This window comes from Mesoplodon bidens, assembly GCF_964165515.1.
Source record: "Mesoplodon bidens genome assembly, chromosome: 1".
Classification (NCBI taxonomy): Eukaryota; Metazoa; Chordata; class Mammalia; order Artiodactyla; family Ziphiidae; genus Mesoplodon; species Mesoplodon bidens.
The window spans coordinates 34,709,336-34,729,647 of record NC_138176.1 but is presented as its reverse complement, the minus strand read 5'-3'; the positions used below and the strand labels follow the sequence as shown (position 1 = coordinate 34,729,647).

At 43.5% G+C, this 20,312-nt stretch overlaps 1 protein-coding gene across 1 annotated transcript in view; it reads left to right on the top strand.

Annotated features, from left to right (window-relative positions):
- Window positions 1-252: 252 nt before the first annotated feature.
- Window positions 253-20,312, top strand: part of PDE6C (phosphodiesterase 6C) — a gene marked incomplete at its 5' end in the record, with an annotated part of 56,739 nt that continues 36,679 nt past the window's right edge. Inside the window, 8 exons of the mRNA XM_081238860.1 lie at window positions 253-732; window positions 6,865-7,017; window positions 7,122-7,211; window positions 8,225-8,365; window positions 11,586-11,660; window positions 12,653-12,717; window positions 12,821-12,887; window positions 19,548-19,595. Of these exons, the coding sequence (XP_081094986.1) occupies window positions 253-732; window positions 6,865-7,017; window positions 7,122-7,211; window positions 8,225-8,365; window positions 11,586-11,660; window positions 12,653-12,717; window positions 12,821-12,887; window positions 19,548-19,595 (1,119 nt within the window). The remainder of the gene's footprint in view (window positions 733-6,864; window positions 7,018-7,121; window positions 7,212-8,224; window positions 8,366-11,585; window positions 11,661-12,652; window positions 12,718-12,820; window positions 12,888-19,547; window positions 19,596-20,312) is intronic.

Below are 20,312 nucleotides of genomic sequence, written 5' to 3'. Positions count from 1 at the left end.
GAAGGACTCTTTAATCCCGGGCTTCCTGAATCCCACTCTAAGCCAGGACCTTCTGTCACATCCCAAGAGTTACAGGTCGTTTGAAAGCTCTGCTAAACAACCTTTCTGCTCAGCCTTTGGGGGTCCTGTGAGGTGCCCCTTAGGGCTTTCCCGGTATCTTTGACCAGGAGGTACCTCTTTGTTGGCACTCTGCCTCTGGTGGTGCTCTGAGGGTCTTCCATTCTGGACAAGAGCAGCAAAGCAAGCCACGCCATGGGTGAGATCAGCCAAGAGACGGTGGAGAAATACCTGGAGGACAACCCTCAATTTGCCAAGGAGTATTTCGACCGGAAGCTGCGGGGGGAGGCGGCGGGAGAAATCTCGGAGCCGGGCAGGGCGCAGGCGCCGGCCCGCGCGTCCTTCCCGGGCCTGACGCTGGTGGAGGAGGCGGCCCTGTGCCTGGAGCTGCTGGAGGCCCTGCGGGAGGAGGCCGGCAGCGTGGAGCTGGCGGCGCACAAGGCCCTGCAGAGGCTGGCGCAGCTGCTGCGGGCTGACCGCTGCAGCATGTTCCTGTGCCGGGCGCGCAACGGCTCGCCCGAGGTGGCCTCCAAGCTGCTCGACGTCACCTCCACCTCCAAGTTCGAGGACAACCTGGTGGTCCCCGACAGAGAAGTTGTTTTTCCACTGGACGTCGGGATAGTGGGTTGGGTTGCTCACACGAAGAAAACCTTCAATGTCCCAGATGTGAAAAAGGTAAGTGGCCTGATGGTGACAGTGGAGCGGAGAGGAGGTCTTGGTGGCGTCGGGGAGGAACACTGGGAAAGAGAGCGGGGGTGCAGGGGCCATCCTCGTGACATTGGCTTGGCTGGGGAGTGGGTGGTGGAGAAGAAGAGCACCTGGGCCAAGAGTTGCCAGATTTAGCAAATTAAATTACAAGATTCAGGGCTTCCCTGGTGGTGCAGTGGTTGAGAGTCCGCCTGCCGATGCAGGGGACGCGGGTTCGTGCCCCGGCCCGGGAGGATCCCACATGCCGCGGAGCAGCTGGGCCCGTGAGCCATGGCCGCTGAGCCTGCGCGTCCGGAGCCTGTGCTCCGCAACGGAAGAGGCCACAACAGTGAGAGGCCCGCGTACCGCAAAAAAAAAAAAAAAAAAAATTACAAGATTCCCAGTTCAATCTGAATTTGAGATCAACAGGGGATAATGTATGCCCCATGTAATGTGGGGTATTTTATTGGGCAGCCTTACCTGGGCCTGGTACAGTCCACACCTGCTCCCTTACACCTCCTCTGTGCTCTGGGCGCTGTCCTGACCAACAGGGCAAAGCAGGCCTCTCACTGGTGAGATGATCAGCCAACACACCAGATGCCGAGACCCCTGAACTGCTTCTCACCCACGATCCTTTGAAGACACTCAGCTCTTTGGGGGTGAACTGGCTCCTGAATGATTCTCTCACCTATAGAGCAAAGGTGCAAAAAGAAAAAAGATACCCTCCGAAAGTTCAGATGTTGCCATCTGGATCCTTAAAAATGTGAGTATAGGTGATAATTAAGTACATTTGGCCATCTCAACCCTTCATAACTCAGATCTATCAAGAATTTCCAATCTTGTAAATGGGACATTTGGACCCTCCTGAAGACTAATTGTATATTGCATAAATTATTACGCTCTTTTAAAAGCAGAAAAATTAACTTTCTCCTAACCAACGTAATGCTTGTTCATCTTAGAAAAATTAGGAAATACAAATAAACAAAAAGAAAGAAATGCCAATCACCCATAATCCCCCTACTCAGCAATAACCGTAGGTCCCAGCCTGGAGTTTCTCCTGCCTGCCCTTTTCCTACACACATGTCCCATCATTTTGATTTGCTATTAACAAAGGGGAGAGTTCGACGATGATGGAACAGAATTGATTAGGAGCAGCCCCTGAAATGCTTACTGTGTAGAGGTTTATTGCCGGCTTGTGGAGGAGGGGCAGCTGGAGGCGGGAGGATAATCCCCTACATACCTCTTGAAGCTGATTACAGGAGGGGGGCCGAGCGGATCCAGAAGGTGCAGAAGTTGTCAAACATTAGCAACACTCAGCAAACAGCCACAGGACAGCCCAGAGGGGCAAGGGTTGCCGTTGGGCACCAGAGAGTCCTCTCTCTTTACCATCCCTCCCCACAGTGCGTTTCAGCTGGTTTAAGTAGGATTCTGGGCCCACTGCAGCCGCTTCAGGTGACTAAAGGCCCTTAAGGCAAAGTTCTTGGACCCCCAGCGAGGAGGCTATGCCTGCACACCCTGAGGTTTTCTCACAGGAATATGCTTCTTGCCAGTCTCCGACTGAGGCCATCTCCAAAATGACTAGGACAGCAAACCTAAGAAAGTGACACACAAGATTTTTTTTTGGAAAAAGGTTTTTTTTTTAAAAGAAGAGATGGATAAAATGACTTCTGCTATGCTCCTTTATGAATGAGTCCACTTCTTTTGAGGACAGGACGATAGAAAGGAGCTGCTTAAACGATCAGGTGGCCTGGGTGTGTTGCTGTCCATGATGGGCACCCCATATGCACAGGGCAGTAAATGGGGGGGGAGGCGGGGTCACTTCGCTCTGTTCTCTCTTTTTCTGAGTATGTGTGAAGTCAGACTCCGTCCCACCCTCCTGAGCTCAGAGGAGGGACAAGGACTTCATTTGCTCTCCGTTTCTACTGCTTCTGAGCATTTTTTTTTTTCCCTCGGAGAATGATGCTTTTCAACTCTGGATGCACATTAAAATCAAACTGGGAGCTCTTTTAAAACTACGGATGTGTGAGACTCTCAATAGACCAATTACGCCAGACTCTCAGAGGCTGGGACACAGCGAGGAGTACGTTTTAAAAGCTCCCCAGATGATTCTAATATGCAGCCAATGTTGAAAACCGCTGGTCTATTGGATGAACAGATGTAAGAGGAGGAAGTGAATTTCAAATCAACTGTGGATGATTAGATGGAAAGGGCTCCTGGAGCCTTTAGTTTATTCCCTTGGGCAGACAGGAAGTTGAGGTCATGCGGGGCTGCATCTCTCCTGGAGTCCAGGGTCTGGTCAGTGACTGAGAGGGGCTGGAGAGGATGAGGCCTCCTCGCTCTGTTCCCACCCTCATCCCACCCCGCAGCCCTGCAGTTTCATCGCACTTAAGTTGTGGTAAAATCTGCAAAGAGAAAGGAGTTGGATATGTTTTAAGTGACATTTCTATCAACGCTTCACCTTTTCATTGCACTTGACACTTGATGAAGATTTCTCTCCTTCTTTATCTCACTTGATTCTGGCCAAGACCCTGTGCAAAGGGCAAGGACCATATTTTTATTTCCATCCTGTATATGTGAGAATCCTCTCAAGGTCAATTAGGCAGGAGGTGCTGGGTCTGGGCTCCTAAACCAGGTCTTCCAAGGCCTCCTTTTTTTTTGCCATAGCCCTGACCATACAGGACTCCTCCCTGGTTGGCAGTGTGGGCACAGGGAGGGAAGGACTTCTCACCCATAGACGAAAGGCAGAACTGGATACTCCCAGCTTTGGCAACAGAGAAGCCACATGGTGTCGGGTGAGAGCTTTGGCATCAGGTGACCTGGGTGTAGATCCAGGTCTGAGACAAGGTAACTGCGTGATGGATTGTGTTTCTGCACCTGAGAAACAGAGTAACCAAATGTACAGATGAAATGTACATAAAGTGCCTGACTCCTAGTAGGTGCTCAATTAAATGACAGCTATGGTAATACTATATTAATGCCAAAAGAAGTTGGGGGCTGGGTGTAGGTGGCCAAAACTGGGTCAGTGATTATGGTCTGTTTTTAAAACAGGTTAAAGGCAGGGAAACTTAATAACAGGAAACTGAGACATATCCTCCACAAGTTAATCATTTCTTATTCTATTGGGAAAGCTGGTGATTAACTCTATGGGTGGTTCTCCTGACTGTGGTTTAAAAGAAAGCCATGCGAGAATCCTAAGTTTTCAATAATTAACAGGGTGCTTATAGCTCCCTTTCTGCCCTTCTCTCTTTCTGACTCTGGATCTCGAGATGTTTAAGCAGAATTTAACAATGCTAAGATTGGCTGAAGGATCCAGGTGGCCCGCTGCTCTAAACCATGTTCCCAGTTGCCTTCATTGGCTTCTTTGAAGAATGACCACCAAGGGGAGTTTGTCAGTCTGAAAGATACAGGATTTACTCAAAGCAACTTCACCAAGGATTGTTTGAACCAGTGAAAATATAAAGCTAGAAAACCTTGCCTCACCCTACCCTGTAATTTGACAGATGGTTTTATCCAGGATTTTCAGATGCAGTGATAAGCAGGCATTAAATTTTGAAACTTATAAGTCATTTTCTCAAAACAGCCAATTGAATATAAGAACATTTCCTTGTGTTTAGAATCTAGAATAAAATAGCGTCCAGTTTTGAAGCTGTAGAGTGAAGAGCGTCTGCCAAGAAACGCTGCATGTTTGGGGCATTTTGGTTATTCCTTTAGTGCCCAGCATCGCTGTGTAAGTGAAAGTGATCACGTCTGTAATGGATAACAGGTTAGGAGGAAGATGGACAGTGAGCCAGCCTGGGCTATAGCAGTGGATTAAGAGAAAGAACCTCCCAAAGTCTGGAGCTATTCTGGACTGAGTGAAGGTTCTGCAGGAGGTAGAGAGAAGTCACAGATTAAGCAGTTAGCAAAAATATGGGGCTTCTGTTGGCGTGGGGCAGAGACTCAGCCCTCAGGAGTGAGCATGGTCCTGGGCATAGGAGGCCTACATCAGTTAAGAGCATCTAATTTCTTCAGTGGTTAGAATGGGTTAGAAAAGCTAGAAGTAGAAACAGAATGGTAATGCAAAATCAGAATGACTTCTCACCCAGGGAGGCCCCCAAAGTCCCAGGTCTCTCTTCCTAGTATTAATTGAGCACCTACTATTAATATGTGTCAGACTCTTTTCTAAGGGCTCTGCCCACACTATGTTATTCTCTCTTCACATCAGGGCCTCTAGACAGTAGATGATCTCATTGTTCCCATGTTCAGACTAAACAATGAGGATGCAGAGGTTAAGTAGCATGCCCAGGGTCTCACAGCTAGTAAATCTGGGCCTGGTTTCAGCCAAGGAGGTCTGACTCCAGAACCTTCTTCACCTTCTTATGCAATGCTGCCTCCTACATAAGTAGTTGGTTTCTGTGGTTCCAGTTCGGGAAGGTATAGAAGAAATCTGAGGTCAAGGGCTGCATCTGAATCCCTTAGCATCTCACATCTCTAAGGATCCTCCACAGAACTGATTCATCCACCAGAAGTTCAGATTCCTGGTGAAGACAGATTCCACTGTAGGCAGTTAGGATTTGGTAGGTCTGCTGTGAGGTCTGCAAATCTGCATCAGTCTGCAGGTGATTCTGAGGCACAGCTCGGGTCTACTGCTCTGAGCAGAGCTGTGTTTCCGTTGACAAAGCAGCCCTTGTTCTCTGGTGGAAACTCTGGCCTGCAAGTCACTCACCAGTGGACTCTCACATTTTTACTTTGGGAAATTGAACAGAGTCCAAGCCTCCACGATTTGTGCTGCTCCTAGAAGCACCATCAACATGCAGAAATGAACATAATACAACTTGTGAAAGGAACACCACATTAATTTTGGCCACTGAGTCTCAAAGTGAGGTGGAAAGTTCAGTTCTAATTGGAGAAGACTCAAAGGGGAGACAGTCAGGACCCACAGCAGGCTGAGTCTACACCCAACTAGAGTGGGTACTCCTCTCAGTTACAGCTAATAAGATAACTGCTTCCTTGACCTTCTTCCTGAGCCCTTCCATTTGTGTGCCTCTCCAAACTCATCACTCCGCCCTTTCCGTGGTTCTTGCATTAGAGTCATCTCTCGCTTCTACTACTTGAAGCTTGTATCTGGGATGATCCACTTCATTTTCTCCAAGGAAAGAAATACAAAATATGAATGAGAGACATTGACTTGGTAGAACTTTGAGAAACTGATAAGTATCTGGTGCTGGCAAGAGGGTGGTCCTCTCATAAATGACCAGGAGAGGTAAGAATTTCAACCATCTGTAAAAGCCCTTAGCGTAAGTAAAAACTGCATATACCTGTTGATCCAGCAAAAGGAATTTCCACTTTGGGGAGTCCATCACATAAAAATAAAATCAAGAGTGACTATTGTTTGCAGTGGGGAAAACTATCAACAGACTGAATCAGTTGAGGCTGGCTGAGCAGATCCGGGGCCCCCGCAGTGTGGAGTGGTCTACAAGAATCCAGAAGATGAGTTCACATCGTACACATCGGAAGTTCGCAAGGTAGTGTTAAGTGATGAAAGAATTGTATAAAATTAGAAAAGGAAATTTTATTTAAAAAAAGAAAAGCAAACCCTTTGTCTGAGCAGAGAGAAAGGCATAGAAGGAGATGTACTAAGCAGGAACATGGATTTCCTCAAGGAGGAGGAGTTTGGGGGATTAATAATTTTTTCTTTGTGTTATGATGGGTTGGGTGGTTTCAAGTGCACATTTTACTGCTGTGATTAAAAAGAAGAGCTCTACGGAATCCCAGCTGTGCTCTCCTTCTGACACATACTTTCTGCCTGCATCTTTCCCCGCTCCGTCTTAGAACCTCACTTTCCATTTGGCCACATCACCATCACCTGTTTTCTCCTGGCCCAACCTCAGCCTAACTGGGATAGACCATAGTTCAGGCAGAAAATGCTCATTTGGAAATGGGCAGTTTCATTCTGTGCTTCATTCATTCTCTCTCATTGAGGGTGGGAGGTGGGTGGGGAATGTTTGCTTGGGACCACTGTGCGGGGGCCCTGGTTATCTGTTGGTAGGACTTGGACTAGAGAGGACGATCTGTTGCCATTCCTACATCTATACTCATGGTCCTATGCTGCTTTGGCAAATGTGTGAATGTATCTTGCAGAACAGCCATGTTTCTGACTTCATGGACAAACAAACTGGGTATGTCACCAGGAACCTGCTGGCAACCCCCATCGTGATGGGCAAGGAGGTTCTTGCTGTGGTTATGGCAGTTAACAAAGTAGATGCATCGGAATTTTCCAAACGGGATGAAGAGGTAACGCTAACCCTGGGCATCCCATAGGAGGCTCAGGAAATTTATTTGATGTGTAACTGAAAGAAAGATGTCACACCTAATTTGTTTTTCTCTGCCATCTGTAGGTCTTTTCCAAATACCTCAACTTTGTTTCTGTCATCCTAAAGTTTCATCATACCAACTACTTGTACAGTGTTGAATCCCGAAGAAGTCAGGTAAAGAGAAGGTGACATTAACCACTCCGTGCTGACCTGTCTGACAAAGCAACCCAGAGGCCACAAGCGCAGACCCTTCCTATCCACACCACATGGATAAGATCCCCAAACTTCTATCCTCAGTGTCCTCTATGGTCCCCTCCCCCCACCCCATCTTCCTGTCCCTCTATCTGTAGGTACAACTGGCTTGCTTTCTTCAGTCCGGATCCTGGGTAGCTGTGGTTTCTTCCTCTATGAGATGGCAATGATAATTATAGTACTTACCCCACATGGTTGTTGTGACTATTAAATGGTCATTAAATGAATTAGTTCACATAAAGCTTTTAGCAGAACTATGTATTCCTGGTATTGGGTTGGCCAAAAAATTCGTTTGGGTTTTTCTGTAAAATCTTACGGAAAAGCCCGAACGAACTTTTTGGCCGACCCAATACATAGTAAAGGTATTAATTTGAGAAGCAAATCACTCCTCTGTTGCCTCCTTGAGCCAGAGGGATAAAGAACAACATTGGTAGCCGGGATACCTGAGTTGGACTGCTCTGTGGACCTCTGTTTCTTCATCAGTCCAATGGTGGGAGGGTGGTTGGGAAGGAGGTCTTCCAAGGTCCTGTCCTGGAAAGGTGACCTTTGACTACCTTAGGATGCTAGGGGAGAAAGCCAGGCATGTGGCTTTCTCCCCATAGGGACCGGCAGGAGCCAGTGGGCCACCAATACTGGACCCTCTGCCCAGGCACTGTCTCTGCATTTATTGTTAGATCACTTGCCCTTTGGAGCCAAAACATTTGGACATGGGGACCAATCATGGCTTCTCCCCTTTCATAAACCCACATCCTTGCAAAAGGTCTACTCATCATCCCACTCAGAAAATCTGAGTAATTTGTTGGACATGGACATGTGCCAAAATGGAATTGCATTGTTTGGTGACATGTATTCATTTTATTTGATGCACCTCCTGTTTTCTTCTGACTAATGCTCCTCTTCGTACTGTATTTTGTTCTAATTGTTTTCTGTTTCAGATCCTCATGTGGTCAGCCAACAAAGTATTTGAAGAGCTCACAGATGTTGAGCGACAGTTTCACAAAGCTCTCTACACTGTTAGAACATACCTGAACTGTGAACGATACTCCATTGGACTGCTGGACATGACCAAGGAGAAGGTCACTGTTCCGTACATTTGGTCTCACCTAACATCACCTATAAAATGTACATCACATGAAATGCAATCCATTAAAAAAAATGGATACGCTATGTAAACTACTAGTCATGGTAGATCATAAGAACCAGTGCCAAGAAAGTATGGTATAGAGGTAAACATGGACGTTTTTGGAGCAAAAAAGATCTAGGCTTGACTTTTCCACTTCCTGGCTATATGTCTTCAACAAGTCTTTTTTTAAAAAAATTAATAGACTTTATTCTTTTAGGGTAATGTTAGATTTACAGAAAAAATGAGCAGCAAGATCAGAGAGTTCCCATACATGACCTCTTCCTTCCCTACCCCCACCCTTTCCCCTGTTATTAACATCTTGCCTTGATGTGGTACATTTGTTACAGTTGTTGAATCAATATTGATATGTCATTATTAACTAAAGTCCACAGTTTACATTCAACTCTCTGTATTATACTGTTCTATGCGTTTTGACAAATACACAGTGTCATGTATCTGCCATTACAGTGTAATACAGCATAATTTCCCCCCCTAAAAACCCTCTGTGCTCCACCTATTGATCCCTTCCCCACCCCAGCCCCCTGGCAACTACTGATCTTTGTACTCCCTCTGTAGTTTTCCCTTCTCTGTAACGCCATATAGTTGGAATCATACAGCATGTAGGTTTTTCAGATTAAATTATCTCCCTTAGCAACATGCATTTGTGTTTCCTCCATGTCTTTTCATGGCTTAATAGCTCATTTCTTTTTAATGCTGAATAATATTCCCTTGTCTGGATACACCATAGTTTGCTTAATCATTCAGCTACTGCAAGACATCTTGGTTGCTTCCAAATTTTGGCAATTACGGATAAAGCTGCTGTTAATATGTGTAGATTCTTGTGTGGACAGAAGTTTTTAACTCCTTTGGGTAAATACCAAGAAGGGCTATTGCTGGATCACATGATAAGACTATGTTTAGCTTTGTAAGAAACAGCAAGACTGTCTTCCAAAGTGACTGTACCATTTTGCATGCCCACTGGCAATAATTGAGAGTTCCTGTTGCTCCACATCCTCGCCAGCATTTGGTTTTGTCAGTGTTCCAGATTTTGGCCATTCTAATAGGTGGGTAGTGGTATCTCATTGTTTTAATTTGCATTTCCTGACGACGTGTGATGTGGGCATCTTTTCAAATGTTTATTTCCCATCTGTATGTCTTCTTTGGGGAGAAGTCTGGTCAGATCTTTTGCTCACTTTTTAATTGGGTTATTTTCTTATCATTCAGTTTTAAGTATTTTAAATACAAATCCTGTATTGGATATGTGTTTTGCAAATATTCTCTCCCAGAGTATTATATTTTCTTTCTCTTAACAGTATCTTTTGCAGAGCAGAAGCTTTTAATTTTAATGAAGTCTAATTTTTCCATTTTTTGGTGTTGTGTCTAAAAAATCCCACCAAACCCAAGTTCACCTAGATTTTCTCCTATGTCATCTTCTAGAAGTTTTATAATTTTGCATTTTACATTTAGGTCTATGATCCATTGTGAGTTGTTTTCCATGAAAGTCATAAGATCTATATCTAGATTCTTTTTTTTTTTTTTTGCATGTGGATGTCCAATTGTTCCAGTACAATTGTTGAAAAGACTATTCTTTCTCCATTGCCTTTGCTGCTTTGCCAAAGATCAATTGATTATATTTGTGTGGGTCTATTTCTGGGCTCTCTGTTCTGTTCCATTGATTTATTTGTCTATTCTTCTACCAGTGTCACACTCTCTTGATTATGGTAGCTATATAGTAAGTCTCGAAGTCGGGTAGTGTCAGTTCTTTGACTTTGTGCTTCTTTTCAGCAAGTTCTTTTAACCTCCTTGATTCTTGGTTTATGCATCTGTAAAATGAGGACTTCTCTCATCAGTTGTGAGGGTTTGAGATTATTTGGAAATTATATATCCATATCTATCTATCTATAGCTAAATGTCTAAATCTATATCTATATAGTGTCCAGCACATATTAGGGCACAAAAATAAAGTGTATTTTTATTACCAGTTTGAGGATTTATATTCTGAAAAGTTAAAATTATTTTAAAGTAGAAATTAAAAAATATTTAATATTACTCACACAATATAATGCTCATTTCTCATTTTGCTTCATTAATTCTGTTGGAGCTCTCCTAGTTCAACATAACTAATGAATACCATATCATTTATATTTATTACTCTCCATGTGATTGGAAATTATCTTTTCACAATAATTGTTCTAAGTGGATAAACATGGGACCAAGTGTCAGGAGGGCTGAGTTCTGATCCTGGCTCTGGGAATTTCTAGCTGAGTGTATTCGTTAGGATGCTTTTGGCTGCAAGTAACATCAGACCCAACTAAAAGCATCTTTAGTAACATGACAGTTATTATCTCATTTAACAAGAAGTCCCAAAGTAGGGCAGTTCTATGGCTGATTAATTCAGAGCTCAATACAGGCATCAGAGTCCCAGGTGCTTTTCATTTTTTCCTGGTAAAGTCTCTGCTCCCTTCAGCATTGTTGGTGAGGTCCCTTCTTGTGGTGGTAAGATGGCTATTGCAGCTCAAGACCTGGTTCATAGACATGACAAAATTGGGAGACATTTCCTACAAATATCATCCTCATCACCCTTCGTCTAAAGAAAACCTTTCTTCAGAAGGCCCTTGGAAGACTTCTCCTTCACTGTCCATATCCAGGCCACATACCTGCCCTCAAACTAATTCCAGGCACCTTATATAGACCACTCGTGAGCTGTGCAGGGCCCATCTTCCCTGAACAAATCACCACCTCATAACTAAATATAATCAGGTTTTGTTAGCAAGGAAGAGGGGGAATTGAATGTTGGGTGAGGCAAGCAACACCGTTGTCCATTCTGCGTGACTTTGGACAAGCCTCTTAACCTATCTGGATTTAGTTTAATTGTCTATAAAAGAGCTGCTATCTATTAAGTACTTTTAGCTATGTGTCAGGGTAGGTGCTCTGTATTATTCATTGAATCCACACAATGACCCTATAAGTATAAATTTTATTGTCCCCATTTTACAGATTAAAAAGGTTGACTTGTTCACAGTCACAAGTTCATAAGTGGTATTGCTGAAAAAGAGCTTTAAAATTCCAGGATTATAAGTTAACATAAAACATGCAAACCAATGACCTTCATATAAGATATGGTAGGCCACGGAACAGTTTGCTTAATAATGTTTAAATATAATTGCCTCCAGGAATTCTATGATGAGTGGCCAGTCAAGCTTGGAGAAGTCGAGCCTTATAAAGGTCCAAAGACACCAGATGGCAGAGTGAGTGCAGACATCTTTGTTGATGATATCTATACCAGGTGCTAAAACTAGAGGAGGCCGTGTGTAAAGGAAAGAGCGCTGGCTCAAGAAGGACTGGGTTCTAGTCCTGTGACTTCCTGGGGGACCTTGGAGTAGTAGAAAGAGCACCGGACAGGGAGGTTGAGGTTCAAGTCCCAGCTCTGCCCCAAACCAGCTGGGTGGCTCTCGCCTACACTCATTGTTTAACTTCTCAGTTTCGTTTTCTGTGAAGCCAGGGCTTGGTGGATCAGTGCTTCTCAATAGGGAGGGATGCATCAGAGCCTCCTGCACAGTTTTTTAAACACACTGAGCCCAGGACCTTCTTCTGACACCCTGGACTGGGATCTCCAGGGAAGGGTTGGGTTAGATTTACTTTCCCCCTTGACTGCAAGCTTCATAGGAAGCTTGTTCCACCACGGTATCCCCAGCACACAGGAAAGGGAAGGCATGGGATGGATCGTTCAGGTTCTTCATCTGCCCAAAGAAGTAGAAAGACTAGTTTTCAAGTTGCTTCCAGCTTTGACAATGTATCCACCGAATCCTGCTTCTGAGGCACCCTGTTCAGATAAGCAAGTGCTGGAAGGGGGTAAGTGCACTGTACAGCTGGGAAGGGAATACATTGACTGTGGTTGAGAAATTCCATGACTTGTTCCACTGGAGTGATTAGTCGGTTATTTCTGGACAATAGAAAGAAATTAAAAGAAAACCCAAGATTCCCCTAGAAGCTGATAGGCTGAATTCAACTTTCTAAAATTAGTTCAATAGGCTTATTCATATAGATAAGTGGCCAGTGATATTTCTAGTCTTATTACAGGCTTATAATTAGGACATGAGTAGTTTGGTAATTTATGTTATGCAGATAAATGTGGTTGGGAAATAAGGTGTTATTTAAATTTTAAAATATAAGTTCATTAAGGAAAAGTGTCTTCTTTGGGAAGTAAGATTTTTCTCATATTCTCTTTCTTTCCTCTTAGGAAGTCATGTTTTATAAAATCATCGATTACATTTTACACGGAAAAGAAGAGATCAGAGTCATTCCGTGAGTATTGCCATGAAGCAGCAGCAGGAGTTGCCATTTTATTTTTGTATCCAGTGCATTTCTCTGTATAGCAATGATTTTCTTTCTTCTAATCTTCTTCAAGGACACCTCCTGCGGACCACTGGACTCTCATTAGTGGGTTGCCAACATACGTTGCTGAAAATGGATTTGTAAGTTATTGAACAAATTCAAATCTTAAATAACATTGGATGAAACTTTTATTAGCCAAGAGATGGGAACAATTATGAAAGCAAGAATGCACCAGGTAAGGGTGAGGTTTGGCACAGGACATAGGAGAGAGGAATCTTGGCGGTCAAATGTAAGTGAACTAGAAACTTCTAAACTCTACAAGAAAATATTTAGTTAACATGAGAAAGATGAATCCATCCCCCAACCTCTTATTCTGTAGCCACACAAATTTCAGACATCCTTTGGCAGTTCATGACTATGGTTCATGCTGGGTTTAATTTGATCTCAAGTATAGTTCCCTTGGTCAAGACTTTTGAAACAAAGAAAATTACTGACAAAAAGGAAAATATATATAAAGAAAGAACTTTGCCACTGATTGCAATGCAAAACTTAATGAGTTGATAGATGAAGTGAAGATTTTTGCCCTGGTCTCTCAGGGGAGGGTGGGATGGGGGGACAGTAGGCCAGGTCTGGCTGAGAGAGGTCAGGGGTGGGAAGACAACAAACAAGAGGTCTCCGGTAGGTCCCATAGGCCTCAGGGCCAGAGGACCAGGTCTCTGTAGCTTTCCCACTCGGCCTTGACCATACTTTCCTCCCTTCTCATGGCTGATTTCTCTCCCTAGTTGGGCTGTTCCACCATCTGTGTCCTTTTTTTTTTCACATCAAGATTCTTCCCCGCAAGAATGTTCAGTGCTTTTAACGTTTCTTTATGTTGGCATTTTTCCTTCTTCCTCCTTTAAACCCAAGTTTCTAAAAAAATTTTTTTAAGCATTTATTTGCATAGATGTTCCTTCTTTAGTGTTGGCATTGGTGTTTTGTTAGTGTTCATGCATCTTCATTATTTAGTAAATGGGCATGTGAATTACAGTGACTAAAAGAGTCACCCAAGGGTCATAGGAGAAATGAAACAAAATCTAGGTTGTCTAGTGTTTTTTCTTTTACTGTTATAAATTTGCCTCTGCTTAGTGTGAACATTTCTGGGTTCAGAATGGTGACAGAGTAAGGAAAATTCTATTGTGACTGCAAGATAATCTTTCTGTGTGGGGATGATTTACCCTGGGTTTCAAGGAGGATGCCCAAACTCTGGGCTTAGTTGGTTACAGGACCAGGTGGCCTTACCAGGTGATATGATCTCTTAGTGTAGAGACATGCCAAAGGGGAAGAAAAGAAAAAGAAGGGAGAACAATCTTATGTCTTTTAGGAGTAAACAGTAATATATACTAACAAATGTCATGTTTTCAAAATTGCTCCAAAATAATTGAAAATTTAAAAAACAAAATTTTTTTTTTTGGCCACACCATGTGGCTTGTGGGATCTTAGTTCCCCAACCAGGGATGAAACCCTGGTCCTTGGCAGTGAAAGCATGGAGTCCTAACCACTGGGCCACCAGGGAATTCCTGCCCCCCTTTTTTTAATAATTGAAATATTTTTAAATGTCATCCCTGACCTGGTGGTAATGACTAAAATATTCCAATTCATTCCTAACTGAATCCACAGATACCACAATTTTTCAGTCTCACCAAAATAGCCAAATAGCTTGACCACTGGCCCCTGTCCTCGGTTTCCCAGCATCCCATCTACCAGGCTCTATTTAGGGTTTTTATTAAGTTTGATACCCCAAAGCTGCTGTAGCCGGTATAAAGAAATTTATGCCCCACTTAGAAAAAAATTTTTTATTGGAGTATAGTTGCTTTGCAATGTTGTGTTAGTTTCTGCTGTACTACAGCAAAGTGAATCTGTTATACATATGCCTATATCCACTCTTTTTTAGATTCTTTTCCCATATAGGTCATTACAGAGTATTGAGCAGAGTTCCCTGTGCTATACAGCAGGTCCTTATTAGTTATCTATTTTATATCTAGTAGAGCGTATATGTCAATCCCAATCTCCCAATTTATCCCTCCCCCGTAACCATGTTTGTTTTCTACATCTGTGACTCTATTTGTTTTGTAAATAAGTTCATTTGTACCATTTCTTTAGATTCCATATATGAGCAATATCATATGATATTTGTCTTTTCTCTGACTTATTTCACCTAGCATTATAATCTATAGGTCCATCCATGTTGCTGCAAATGGCATTATTTTATTCTTTTTTATTATGCCCCACTTTTTAAGCACCTCTTCTCTCCTAGATGTTTCCTAGGTAAACATGTTATTGTCCAAAAATCAATTTGGAGAGAGCTAATGCATCAAAAGCCAACTCACTGAATGGTTCATTTGCCAAATCATCAATTTGCCATATAACCAACTTGCCAGAGTCGATTCCAAAGCTGTGGAGGACTTTTTCCCCCTAGATTTTGGTTCTAACACAGATGCATTGCATTTGCTTTACTGCTGCCTTTCACCTCTCAGCTCCTGCCCTTGGCCTCACCCCTGCTGTTATCCTTTCTGCTGGTAGCCCAAGACTGATGGCAAATTGGTGTAAATCTAGTTTAAGGCATTTCTCACCAAATTGCTCATTAGACAAGTTAGCATTCCCAAAGTGATTTTCAGAGAATTGACCTTGAGCCATTTCCTGGGACTCCAGAGTTGGGGTGAACATACCTCCCAGTTTGTATGGGACAACCTCCATTTACACCTGTTGTCCTCATGAGTTATTCAGCCTTCCCTTTCACTCCCAAATGTGTCACCCTATACTATGTGCTTACAAAAGGCAGGATCTATTGAAAACATTTTTTTGTGTGTATAGAACAGGATTTCCCAAACTTGCCACTACTGACATTGTGGACGAGATAATTACTTGTAGTGGGCAGCTGTCCTCTGAATTGTAGTGTTTTTAGCAGCCTCCCTGCCCTCTACCCATTAGATGCCAGTAGCACCACCCTGCTATGACAATCCAAAATGTCTCAGATCTTGCTAAATATCTCCTGGTGGGTAAAATCACCCATGGATGAGAACCACTGGTCTAGAGGATGATACCAAACATTTCAGCAGACCTAGCCAGAGCAGTGCCATTCCTGGGGTACTGTTGTGATATGATGGTGGGTTTTGGTGAAGAGAGCAAGGGGCTCTGACTCAGGATCCCTGGGTGCCGTGATTCAGTCCTGCCTTGAGCAAATCCATTGGCAAATCCTTGACCTTGGGCAAATCCCTTGACTTCTCTGGGTTTTAATGTCATCATCTGTAAAGTGAGGTTGTTGACCTAATTATTTAAGAGAGGGGGGCTTCAAGAATCTTTAAATGCTGTTTTCTGGATAATAAAAATGATGTGCAATTTTTTAAAATAAATTTATTGATTCATTTATTTATTTTTGGCTGCGTTGGGTCTTCGTTGCTGTGCGCAGGCTTTTCTCTAGTTGTGGCGAGTGGGGGCTACTCTTCGTTGTGGTGCACGGGCTTAGTTGCTCCGCGGCACGTGGGATCTTCCCCGACCAGGGATCAAACCTGTGTCCCCTGCATTGGCAGGAGAATTCTTAACCACTGCGCCCCCAGGGAAGCCCTAGGATTTTTGAATATTGAGTTAAATACTTGGCCTCGAGGACCTTGACCCATCTACAGATGTTCTCTAAAGGCTGGAAAAGCCTGGTCCGAAACAGATACTGTTGATAGAAAGGTCAGAAAAGAGAACTAAAGTGCTTTTTGTCTCTTTTACACACACCTGAAGGATGCTCAGCCAATCAGTTCATGTTATTTATTCACATTAGCTTATAAAATGAATGTATAGCACAAACGAGTCCTTAAATTCTTAGACTGTATATACTAACAAAAACTCTGAAAGATGGTCCCATTGGCTTTGTAAGAGTAGTACAGAAATAGTAGACCTGGCTCAAGCACTCTCAGAAAGCACTTCCCTCGGGCCAGAGGGGCCGGCACAGTTAGTGCACTAGATGGAGAGGCCTGCTCTCACCTACTCGCCAGATTGGTAGATGTTTGGGAATTTGGTAAGCAGGTTGTTAAACTGCTGGCAACTTGAAATCCTCCATGGTGGGAGTATTTACAACATGGAATTGGTTAATGATACAAATCAGGGCTTTCCCCACCCCCTAGCAGGAGAACTGATTCCACCAGCACCCTCGCTGGAGATCCCAGTTCTCATTTCATCCCATGAATTTGAACAAAATCACTTATCCTCTTTGGGCTTCTATTTCCTCATCTTTGAAAAGAAAAGCTTAAACAATTATTAAAGTGCCTTCTAACTTTAAAATGCTATGATTTAAAGTATCTAATTTATCGGGGAGCTCTTCTCAATACTCTATAATGACCTGTGTGGGAGGGGAATGTAAAGAAGAGTGGATATATGGGTATGTGTGGCCAATTCACTTTGCTGTACAGTAGAAACTAACACAACATTGTAGATGAACTATACTCCAATACAAATTTAAAAATTAAAAGAAAAGAAAAGATGCCTGGCTAATACAATGGCATATAAAATCATCAATTCTAGAACTTGGAATTTCAGATCATTCTGATCTTAACCCAGTGTCTTTCCAAACTGAATATTGGCTAAGACTGGGCCATACTAATGAATAACACTTTCTCCTTATCTAGAAGTGAGTTGTAAGAACCAGTGCAATTGTGCAGTTCCATCAACATGCATGCTTATCCCACAGATCCTGCACAATATTTTTTTTTTCCAAAGACATGGAGAATGTTGTAGTATAATAGAAGAAATAAACAGAGCATTCTCAAGTGACCAGTTTATTCATTTTAGGAGAGAGTACATATAATGAAATGCATTTTTGCTCAGAAATGCAAAGGGTCCTCTCTGCTATTGTCAAACTTGTTTTTATAAACTCCTATTTTATATTTTATTTTGGTATATCAATCTTGAATACTTTATTGTCAGGTCTTCATTGGTAAACCCCTTCCCTGTGACAGTACAGTGTGTACTCAGTTTTGGAGCATGGAAAATGCATGTATTTGTTTTGTACCTGTACTTTGATATATAATTGACATCTTTGTGCTTTGGTGTTTCAAAAATTTTAAGGCTGTAATGAGGAGTCACATTTATAATCATCAATATATTCTCTACAATGAATATGCTCCCTTAATTAAATCATGATGCTGTAAAAACAAAAACAAACAAACAAAAATAAAGTATCTAATGTAATTTTGGTGGAAAGAAAGATATTGTCTTTTATTAAGACATTAATATAAATGTTTCAGACATTACATGAAATTTCTAAAATTCTTATATGTTCTGGTATAATGTTATAAGTCATAATTCTAGTTCTTACTTTAAATGTATATCTCAGAAATAACTAAATTTCCTTGTCAATTGCATTATTATGAACTTTCATCAAATCTTTAACCATGGTCATTTTTAAGTCTTTTGTCATTTACAGACAGTTCTGGGTGTACTCTGATGCTTTTGCAAATATGTTCCTATAAAAGGGTTTCATCTTCAAGGAATTCATGGAAAAGACTCTGACAAGTACAGGTTTCTGGTAACTGACTATACTGCTGAACTGAATGAATAAGCATTTTCAGAACTCTAATGGAAAACTGATGAACTCATAAAAGTGCTAACAAAAGATCAAGATAAAAAAAATTAATTACACGGGACTGAGTGAACTGATGAGGATGATTATAATTTTTGTGACTTTCCATTTGAATAAAAAAAAATCCCCCCCCCAAAATTAAATCCACTGCTTGTTACTTAAAAAAAAAAAAAAGACCCATCTGTTGACTTGACCTGATGTAAAGATAATCCAAAATGACCAAAAATGGAATGATTTCTTGTCCTTATGGATGTGAGCAATAGTCTCTGTGTTTAGTACTTAAAGTGATGTCTCGTAATGAATATTTACTTTGGCGTACCTAAAAGGCTGTCTGGCTTTTCCCTCCTGCCCCTTAGCCACTTTCTTCCAACCCGGATCCCACATCAGAAAAAAAAAAAAAAGAAGGAAAACAGAGCCTTCCCAGCATTGCTGCCACACCTGCCCAGGCAGAAAGGCCTATTTGCTTAAACTCCTCCTCTCCTTGATCTGAACAACTAGTTGCTTTGAATTTGGAAGAAGAATCCTTAGAGGCTGAGGGAGTAGGAAGGAGCAGAGATGGGGCCAAATGTCATCCAATGACTTAATTAGTAGAAGGGAAGCTAACTTTGTTACCCACCCAGGTCCTTGGACTCTTTAATCAAGAGCAATTGGTAAAAGGCCAGAGGAGAAATTCAGGCGAGGCTTTATTGGCACTCACAGCAGCTGAGGGAGCAAAAACAAGACACAGGTGCCCTTGTTTGCTTCCTGGGAGGGGCGAGGGTGGGGGCGGATTGGTGGGTCAGGCCGGAGGGGTGGTTTAAGTAGTCTGCCCACCCCTTGGCCGTGCTGTGTGCAGGGATCACACGCAGTCCTCTGCTTTTGCTCCTGGCACCTCAGAGGTGGCAGTTGGTTTGTGGCCTTTTTGTGTCTTATCGTTCATGATTTGCCCCAACTGGGTATGCACACTGTTGTTTTTAGTCCCTTATAGTTTCTCTGTATTCTGTTGCTCCGGGAGATGTTTGCTCAGATGCAAGCACTCCAGTAAAGGGGGCCCAGGTCCCAGCCCACCTCCAGCGTGTTGTTAGCACGTGTGGCCTCACTGAGGTCTAGGGTGAATAATTTGCCTGCGAGCTGTGGAGACCCAGGGAGGAAACCCTTGCTCCCCGCGTTTTTTCTCGTTCTGCTTTGTGGCTTAATGGCTCCTCTTGCTTTGCAACAGATCTGCAACATGCTGAACGCCCCAGCGGATGAATACTTCACATTTCAGGTAACTGCCCTCTGCCAGGCCTCTCCTGTCAGTGGGGGGAGGGGGGGGCGACACTGACCCTCTCCATCCCCAGAGCCTGCCTTATGCTCGGGGGCGACCAGGAGGCACACGCAAGGCTTATGTCCCACTCAGCCTGGCTGGGCCGGTGGCCACCAAGTAGCACGTTCTTCAGGGAAAGGAGAAGAGGGAGGAGGAGAGAGGGGTGTTTGTCACCCCAGCATTCGGGGTGTGGGGGGCTGCCACTTCTGCATTCTCTCCTGCCCAGTGCCTAAAACAGCCCTGGCACATCACAGGTGCTCAGTAAATGGTCTCTGCCTGAATGATTAGCTGGAGACATCCTACCACCTGGATTCAGCCCTTTGGAGGTTTCTCGGGCCTGTCCCGGAGGCTTATTGCCGCTGTTATCAGGAAAAGGAACTTCTTGTTGCGTTGCTTGGGGGCCCCTCCTGCTGTCAGACTCTTGGTTTTATCTTTCCTCCAACGTCCAGAGATGCCCCTCCCCACCTGTCCCCTCTTCCACCCCCTCCCCACCTGACCATTGGGATAGACCGGCATTTGGCCCGGCAACCTCTCCTTTTCCGCCTTCTGGCCCTTGCCGTTCTGTGTCCTGTGGTAGCAGACGTCCATTTGGAGCCCTGCCCCAGTCGGGAGTGGAGATGGCCTTTCCGGTGGGGGCCACTAGCGTCCGTCTTCTGGTCTCACCCCGACACGCCCACA